This window comes from Colossoma macropomum, unplaced genomic scaffold, assembly GCF_904425465.1.
Source record: "Colossoma macropomum unplaced genomic scaffold, Colossoma_macropomum, whole genome shotgun sequence".
Lineage (NCBI taxonomy): Eukaryota > Metazoa > Chordata > Actinopteri > Characiformes > Serrasalmidae > Colossoma > Colossoma macropomum.
In genome coordinates, this window is record NW_023495296.1 from 139,669 (window position 1) to 150,000 (window position 10,332).

At 43.2% G+C, this 10,332-nt stretch overlaps 1 protein-coding gene across 1 annotated transcript in view; it reads right to left on the reverse strand.

Moving 5' to 3' along the window:
* The window catches only part of LOC118801657 (glypican-6-like), a 226,642-nt gene that overhangs the window by 88,877 nt on the left and 127,433 nt on the right, over nucleotides 1–10,332 (reverse strand). Inside the window, exon 4 of the mRNA XM_036562019.1 lies at nucleotides 6,713–6,878. Within this exon, the coding sequence (XP_036417912.1) occupies nucleotides 6,713–6,878 (166 nt within the window). The remainder of the gene's footprint in view (nucleotides 1–6,712; nucleotides 6,879–10,332) is intronic.

The window sequence follows — 10,332 nt, forward strand, 5'->3', positions numbered from 1 at the left end:
GGAGACGCTAAACTACCACACAGCGACCAGGAGACGCTAAACTACCACACAGCGACCAGGAGACACGAAACTACCACACAGCGACCAGGAGACGCTAAACTACGACACAACAACCAGGAGACGCTAAACTACGACACAACAACCAGGAGACGCTCAACTTCGACACAGCGACCAGGAGACGCTAAACTACCACACAGCGACCAGGAGACGCTACACTACGAGACAGCGACCAGGAGACGCTAAACTACGACACAACAACCAGGAGACGCTCAACTTCGACACAGCGACCAGGAGACGCTAAACTACCACACAGCGACCAGGAGACGCTAAACTACCACACAGCGACCAGGAGATGCTAAACTACCACACAGCGACCGGGAGACGCTAAACTACCACACAGCGACCAGGAGACGCTAAACTACCACACAGCGACCAGGAGACACGAAACTACCACACAGCGACCAGGAGACGCTAAACTACCACACAGCGACCAGGAGACGCTAAACTACCACACAGCGACCAGGAGACACTAAACTACGAGACAGCGACCAGGAGACGCTAAACTACGACACAACGACCAGGAGATGCTAAACTACGACACGCAAAAATGCTCATTTATCCCAGTATTTCTGCTCATATGTACTAACGTAACTGTAGATGTATTTTTAATATTTAAGTATTCATTTTTGCTCTGGTTCTTCTCATTTAAGTATATTTTGACAAGCTGGTTCATTTTAATGGGTTTCATATCCCACATGCAGCTGTTCATTTTTTTTCTTTTCTGCTACTCATTTAGTGCTCTGGTTTCCTCCACAGTCCAAAGACATGCGGTCAGGCCAACTGGAGCTGCTGGATTGACCCTCGGCGTGAGTGTTTGTGTGTATTGTTTGTTTACAGTGCAGGTACTGAAGTATCCTGCACTGCTGAATGGAAACACGCTGCACTAGGTGGTTACGTAAATAGTTTTCTTTTTTGAGTAATTACATTTAAAAAGCAGAGAAGATGATTAACGGTAACTGTCCATGCTTTGGAAGGTTCTTTAGAGAACCGAGCATGGTTCTTCTGCGGCGGTTCATCAAAGAACCCAAGTTTCCCTGTGTTGGACTTCCTCAGTCTGGATTGTGCCGGTTAGCTTTAGCACTGGCGTGATTAGCCCGAGGCTAGCGGCGGGGACGTCTCTGGAGGTGAGTGTATTAGCGGGACGCTGGACCCGGCGGGACGCTGGACTAAATTAACAAACCAGTTCATTAATCTCTGAGCGCTGCTCTCTGTTCAGACGTCTTAAACAGGCAGAGCCACGGAACTGTAATTGTTCCAGTGAAAAAAGAGACGAGAACACGTTCAGGTCACTCTGACTCTCAGTCTGAACCCCACAGCGAGGAGACGGATTCAGCGCGGAACCTCAGAGAACCCAACTGAGCAACGGATACAGGACATCACATTTCACTGATATCATACGGACTGTATAGTCTCATATATACAGACTGTATACACTCATATATACAGACCGTATACTATCATATATACAGACCATATACACTCATTCAAACAGACCACATACACTCACATATACAGAGTGTATACACTCATATATACAGACTATACGCTCATATACTCTCATATATACATATATACAGACCATATACACTTATACATACTCTCATACATACCAATCATATACTCTCATATATACAGACCATATACCCCCACATATACAGACTGTATACACTCATATATACAAACTGTATACGCTCATATACTCTCATATATACATATATACAGACCATATACTCTCACATATACAGAGTGTATACACTCATATAAACAGACCATATATGTGGTCAGTTTGCCCTGTCCGGTGTAGGCGGTGTAACAGAGCAGCGCTCCTCTCAGAACCCAATAGTGGACGCTAGCGCTGCGTCTGCTGAGCTCCCCTGTGATCAGGAAGGTGAGTGACGACGAGGAACGAGCGCCAATCAATGCCGGCCTTATCAACAAATCCCGCGGCTAAATGCCACGCTACCCGGTCAGGCAGGAGGCCGCGCACACACGTCCAGCATAAATATTTAAAACACAAAAGGACGGGCCGCCCCGATCGAGCGCGAGGCCGGCGGTGGTCGATGGCCCTTTGTGGAGCAGAGATACGCTGATTGAAAATCTATAGCCAGGAAAATGAAATGTGAAATGTCAACACGTCAAAGAGAACAAAGACGACTGACGGACGCCGGAGACGCTCCGAAAGAGGCGCAGTTAGCAGAGCAGGAGCAACAACGGAGCTCGGATAGAGCGGCCAGCCGGGCAGGAGTCTGCAGAGGAGCGCTCGGGTTCTCCAGACAGACAGACAGACAGACAGACAGACAGATGACCTCTCCAACAGCAGGACATTACAGCACTCTCCCAGCTGTCTGGCCATCCAGCTAATCCTCCTTCAGGAAACATCAGATATTCAGGAGTCCTGAGCCGGACCCTCACATGGTCAGTCCTGATTGGTACTAACGCCTAATAACACACTATGACTTTTCAGAACAATGTAAGAACAATTCAAATTAAAATATGCACCAAATCTGTCTGACAGCACTAATTAGGGGCTGAACGATGAAATACGTGTGAGTTTTCTAATCTTGCGATTAAGATTTAAACACTATTGTTTTCTTTAATAGAAAAGAGCGGTCAGGAGCTTTTTCCTGGACAGGAAGTCCAGCACATCAGTTCTTTCAGGGCTTTTTTTAGGCTGGATGTATTTTTCTAGAGCAGCAGTCGGTGTAATTACACTTTATAATGTCTTTGATGGGTTTGTTGGACCTCGTGTTCCTCTTTTTGATTGATCTATTCATTTTATCATTGGTTATTATTACTATCATTATTATCTCTAATTATAACGGATATAAGTGTTGATAATGATGCTGTTTTAAGTCTAAGCATTCTCTTCTAAATGAATACAACATTTTTATTATAAATTCTATCATCAGTATTACAGTTAGAGCGAAAAGTAGAATCTTTGAAATTTTAATTTGAATTTCTTAGTATTTGGTGGTGTGTCCCTCATGCATTAATGACACTTGTGCAGCATGAACTCCACGGGTTTGTGTAAAAGCCTCTGATGATCAGACACAGCTGAGAGTCTGAACTCTGGAAGAGATCAGACTAAAAACACTCTGAGCTTTTAGCACAAACACTCAACATGATCAACTCCACGCAGTCACACTACAAACAGAGCAGAACCGTCAATATTTATTACTCATTTTAATATTCATAACTCTCCTCTGAAGTTTACACAACTCGAAAACTTTAAAATCAACAAAAACCCAGATTGTTTTTAAAGTGTTCAGACTTTTAGACCCCAATTTATTTATTTATTGCTTGTTTGTTTGTTTGTTTGCTCCAATCTCTTGCACTGAGGTCCATTTAAAAGCAATATAAACAGTTATGACCCAATAACCGTTGGTAATGTATGAAATATATGCGTTTATTACTGGGGGTCTGAGGATACACGTGTTTCAGATCTGATGCTGGATGTTTTGTGTTCTTCTCACTGCAGAACTCTAATAGAACGCAAACAGACTGAGGAACCTGACCTGCCTCATATCAGTCCTTACACAAAGCAGAACCATCAATGTGAAAAAACTGTTCAGATTAACAGCATTAACTGATACTGATTATGACTGTGTACTTATTCTCACTATTATCATCATAACTATCATCACTATTTAACAACACTTTTCCCACATTCTTATTTATTACACTACACACTTGAAAAAGGTTCTTCAAGGGTTCTTTAGTAAAGACAATGGCTCTAGATAGCACCAAAATCTTGTATACAATAGCAGAGCCCTTCTTGGTGCATTTACAACAACCACATACAGCACATTCTCCATCGCCATGAAGAACCATTTAGTCATGCACAAGGTTCTTTGAGTGTTTGTGGTTCTATATATAGAGGCATTCCCTTCACTGAAGAACCCTTGAAGAACCATACTTTTCAATAGTGTAGATAATCCTCTAATCTGTTGTTGGTATATTGTCAGGAGGTCACATGCTGACCGTGAGAGCAGCCTGGCGCTCAGACACATCAGAGCGTTAATAAGACCCTCCTAACGACGGCGGCTCTAAAAAGGTGACCTGTTTATGAGGGTCCTCGTTAAAGGAACATTAACAGTTCTTTCTGCACTGCTTTAAGAACACTGGAGCGCAGCAGCCCATCTGAGCGGTTCCCTCCGACAGGACGAGGTTGAGAGGTTCTTTTTACTCAGGGTCACGGTACAGACCGGTCAGTGACCGCTCTAAAAGAGTCTGCGTTAATGACCATGATCAGACTTTAGACATCAGGCTGCTCCTACACTGCTTAGCTTAGCTAACTTAGCGTAGCCTATCACACCCACTCGCCGTCAGATCAGGACGCTTGATTGGCTGGATAGTGACTTCCAGTGACCCACATTACGCAGAGCTGATCTGATTGGTCATTATGAGCTCACTGCATGTGTACATCACCCCAGTTACCCAAACAGGAGTCGAGTCCTTAAGGTGGAACGACAAAATCCAGAATGAAGCTGGGGAATAACAGGCATCAGTAAGCTCAGCGCTGAGCGGCTGGTTTCTAACTTACGGAGGTGAACTTGAAGAATAAGCGAAGTGTGAACACAGTAACAGACATCTGACACCACAGGCAGCTGCATCTCAGATTTACGGTAGGAAACAAATCCACTCACATGAACAGGAAGCGGCTGTGCAGAGTCCCGTCTGCAGTCAGGCGCCTTTTCACGCTTCTTCCACTTTGGGTCTCGAGTCTTTCCGAGTCAGGAGGCCGCAAAACATATCAGCTCTGTACCATTTTTGTTGGGTGAAATTTCTGAAAATGCCTTTTATTTTGCCATAAAGAATCTGCTCAGACCCGGAGCTCCTCACACGGACACGGCGCTGATAATGTAACCACAACAGCACGACTTCAGACGGCCATCGTTCCATGAGGCGGTGGTCTTCAAACCAGGCCTGCCGAGGGTTCTCAGGGCCCCCAGATAGTCCACATTTTTGCAGCAGCTTAACTCCCGATGTGCAGGGATAGAGAATGTGGACCATCTGGGGGGCTCTGAGGACCACTTTGAGAAGCACTGATAGAGTGGACGGATAACCAGTTTTTGAGAACAAACCTAAAACGAAGCTCTAACTCGTGGAGTGTCCAGGGAAATACACCTGGTCACTGTGGAAATACCCTTCTGATATCATTAACAGGCTAAATATGGACCTGCTGCGCCCCGTGTGTGTAAATTTAATGAATTTAGCATCTCCGCCCGGCTGGGAAAACTGAAAATAAAGAGCTATTGACTTTCTCCATATCAATTCGGCCGACCTCTCTGCGGGTTTGAGCGGCGCAGACCGAGCTGCCACTCAAGCTCGCTGCCTCAGAGCTCCTGAGTTCCATAAAGCAGAGCTTAGAGTTGTGTTCCTGCTCCTGTTCTGTAACGGCAGAGCTTAGCGGAGCTTTTCCTGCAACTCTGTACATCATCATAAAGTGCAGAAAATACAAAACAGCTCCAGCGCCCACACGCGCACATCCTACGAGCGTGTTCTCACTGCTTTCCTGCTTCCAAATCTCCTTAAAGCTGCGAATAAAACCTGCGAATCTCTGCGCGACGCGGGAAAGCCGCGCTGCCGGATCCACAACAATAACACACCTTATTGCCAGCAGAGCGTAATAAGGAGGCCTGGAGGAAAGGCTGGGCGATACAGCAGGAGCGCAACATCATGATACCCGGACACAACTGAGCGATACACGATACGGATCACGGTATTCCGCTTTCCTGGGATCTGAGGATGAGCTGGGAGGGATAAAACAGCCGTGCTGTGTTTAAACAGGTGGAGAAACTGAGGGCTTTTTCTATTTAAAGTGTGCAAAAATAAACTTTTTAGAAAGGAACAGGAATAAAATCCACATCTGGACTGAGGAGAGTCTACAGACCTTGTTTACCTGCATATGTTAGTAGAAAATATATTATACAAGTGTTAATCAGTGCAAATCACCCCAGCTTAAACGACTGAATTAGTTTACGTGACGCTGTAGATTCTCCAAATCTGAAACATCTGTTTATTACAAACTGCTAAAAATGAACAAGAAGACAAAAGAAGAACATGCCTACAGTTTATACAGTGACTCTGCACACTTGGAAGATGGTCCTTCAAAGGTTCTTTAGTAAAGACATTGGTTCTATTTACAATCACGAGTTCGTTTCCTGCTGAAATGTTCGTTGCATGGTGAAGTGGTTCTTTAGGCAGATTGGGAATGTGCTTATGGGCTGTGTGTGATGTCAGAAATGGTTCTATAGGGCACCAAAAAAGGGTTCTGTTGTCACAACATCAAGCTTGCAACAATAGCAGACCCTTCTGTGATGCAATATAGAACCATATACAACACGTTCTCCATCATTTCACCATGCAAAGAACCCTTAAGCATGCACATGGTTCTTTGAGTGTTCAGGGTTCACTGTCTTTACTAAAGAACCTTTGAAGAACCATCTTTTTAAGTCTGTAAGCTGGCTGTTCAGAGGTTCTCTAGAATTGGTCTGATCTGTTCTTTTGGTGATCCATGTTCTTCAGTGCTCTAAAGGTGCTGATCGTTCCCATCATTGTTCATCAGCACCGACCTGCCTTCACGTCACTCAGCTCTACCTGCAGGCCTGTAAAAGCAGCCGACAGCAGAAAGGAGAACAGAGGAACTCACCGATGAAGAGGTTCCACTCCGGGTCCAGGTCGGCCTGGTTGGCGAGGCAGCCCTTCATTACGTTCTGGCAGTAATTCCCACAAGGCCGCAGTCCCAGGAGTCCGCCGCAGTACGGGCAGTACAGCATCTTCGTCAGAGCTTTGCTGCAGCCTGGAGAAACGTTAACCTGGAACACAGATCAAACACCGGGAGATCAATCAGCGCGTCTGCGTCTCACTCCGGCGCCGGATCTGGGGAGTCGGAGAACCTCTGTTTGCTTTACACCCAACAGTCTCAACAAAACCTCAACATTCGTCTGAGAAAATTCCACCGAATGTCAATTAAATAGACATAAAACCAGAACAAACACACAGAAAACCCCTGAACTTCCCTCGGAAGGTGATGTGGGATAATAAGCTGTTAAATCTTTCTAGGAGTTATTTTTATACCCCAGAAAGTCCCCGGAGCATCTCTACACACCTACAGAACATGGTTCTACAAGGGCTTTTCTCTATTTAGACCCGTGACCTCTAGTTAGACGTCAGCTTGACGGAGAATGTGGTGTATATGGTTCTGTATAGAACCATTTTCAAAAAGGATTCTGTTATTGTGTACAATGACAAGCTTGTAACAATAGAAGGACCCTTTTTTGGTGCTTTATAGAACCACAAAACACATTGTCCATCCATCTGAAGAACCATTTCACCATGTAAGGGACCATTTAAGCAATATAGAACTCATGGCTCTTAGTAGAACCTTTCTCTTTACTGAAGAACCCTTGAAGAACCAGATTTAAGTGAGTACAGTTTTACCCTAATAGCTGATCACCACCAAAACCAGCATATATTGTGTTTGGGATCCTGGTATGCTGGTCAACCAGCATGACTATACTGGGGTCACCAGCTAAACCAGCACTAGACCAGCATATACCAGCATAAACCAACACAGACCAGCACTAAACCAGCACTAGACTAACATAAACCAGCACTAGACCAGTATAAACCAGAACTAGACCAGTATAGACCAGAGGCAGAGGCAGACCAGAAATAAACCAGCACTAGACCAGCACAGACCAGCACTAAACCAGCACTAGACTAGCATAAACCAGGACTAGACCAGTATAAACCAGAAACAGACCAGAAATAAACCAGCACTAGACCAGCATATACCAGCAAAAACCAACACAGACCAGCACTAAACCAGCACTAGACTAATATAAACCAGCACTAGACCAGTATAAACCAGAAACAGACCAGTATAGACCGGTATAAACCAGAGGCAGGCGAGAAATAAACCAGCACTAGACCAGCACAGACCAGCACTAAACCAGCACAGACCAGCACTAAACCAGCACAGACCAGCACTAAACCAGCATAAACCAGCACTAGACCAACAGAGACCAGTACTAAACCAGCATAAACCAGCAGTAGACCAGCACAGACCAGTACTAAACCAGCACTAGACCAGTATAAACCAGAAGCAGACCAGCAGTAGACCAGCATAAACGGAATCTGCAGGTTTAGCTCGTTATCGTCCCGTCACGACTGCGTTGATCATTTGTGGTGATTAAAGATTTAACAGCCTGTTTTTGTTCCTTGTATCCAAAATTAGCCACGTCGCCTCCCAGCAGTCAGAATTAGCAGCTGAATCAGCTCGAGCTCAAACAAACAAACAGTGCTCAGCGCTGCCCTCTAACGGTGTCTCAGCAGCAGACACTACCTTCACTGTTTTAAGTATTGATCTGTTGTTTATCTGCCTCATCTGCTAAGTGTGATGACGTAGTGGTGCTGACGGGCCGTTAGCTGCCGTCTGCACCGTGATGAGCTCCAGAGAAGAGCTGAGCTGCTAATAATCAGCTCCCGTGAGTCGGAGGGATTTCAGCCTTTGATCTCGATCTCTGCTGTCCGGATACGCCGTGTGCGTTTAGCTGTTAGCTTGCTAACTGCACTGTGCAAACAGCGCTAGCACTGGCTAAGCTAGCGCACGAACGTGCTGGCGCTAAACGCTCCTGGTTAGCACATCGTTCCTCTCTGACTTTGCGGATCTCGGTGGACTGTCGCGGTTCCTGCCCACTGTGACGGGGACGCACATCCTGCCTCATCATCGTTTTAGACAGAGGCACTTCTTCACCCTGTTCCTTTCATCACTGTTTTATTTCAGTGTTACACTGAGGGGGCTTCGCTTCAACACTGCCCCCCTCAGATTAGCCTCCCGCGGCTCGTGGCTGTGATATCTCTGTCTCTCCAGAGAGCCGTGACTAAGAGCGTGTCAGCGGCTGACAGCTGCCTCGTATCTGCTCCCTCCACCTTCAGCTGTGTCTAACAGCCGCACGCCGTCCTGCGCTTCACGCTCCGCTTCACCCCCCACCAGCACGGGGGCAACACTCGAGCCCACCCGCAGGAGGAGACCGGAAGACCTGCCGAGGAGTCAAGGAGACCCATCCAGGGTCTTTACGCTGCCCGCTGAGCCGAGGAAGCACTGCTGCCTGGAACGGTCACCCTGTCACTCACTTTAACAGACTAATTACTAACTAGACATTTATAAACAGACTAATTACTAACTAGACATTTATAAACAGACTAATTATTAACTAGACATTTATAAACAGACTAATTATTAACTAGACATTTATAAACAGACTAATTACTAACTAGACATTTATAAACAGGCTAATTATTAACTAGACATTTATAAACAGACTAATTATTAACTAGACATTTATAAACAGGCTAATTATTAACTAGACATTTATAAACAGACTAATTATTAACTATCTACATTTATAAACAGACTAATTATTAACAATCTACATTTATAAACAGACTAATTATTAACTAGACATTTATAAACAGGCTAATTATTAACTATCTACATTTATAAACAGACTAATTATTAACAATCTACATTTATAAACAGACTAATTATTAACTATCTACATTTATAAACAGACTAATTATTAACAATCTACATTTATAAACAGACTAATTATTAACTAGACATTTATAAACAGGCTAATTATTAACTAGACATTTATAAACAGGCTAATTATTAACTACATTTATAAACAGACTAATTATTAACTATCTACATTTATAAACAGACTAATTATTAACTAGACATTTATAAACAAACTAATTTTTAACTAGACATTTATAAACAGGCTAATTATTAACTATCTACATTTATAAACAGACTAATTATTAACTATCTACATTTATAAACAGACTAATTATTAACTATCAACATTTATAAACAGACTAATTATTAACAATCTACATTTATAAACAGACTAATTATTAACTAGACATTTATAAAGAGACTAATTATTAACTAGACATTTATAAACAAGCTAATTATTAACTAGACATTTATAAACAGACTAATTATTAACTATCTACATTTATAAACAGACTAATTATTAACTAGACATTTATAAACAGACTAATTATTAACTAGACATTTATAAACAGTCTAATTATTAACTAGACATTTATAAACAGTCTAATTATTAACTATCTACATTTATAAACAGACTAATTATTAACTATTTACAATTATAAACAGACTAATTATTAACTAGACATTTATAAACAGACTAATTATTAACTATCTACATTTATAAACAGACTAATTATTAACTA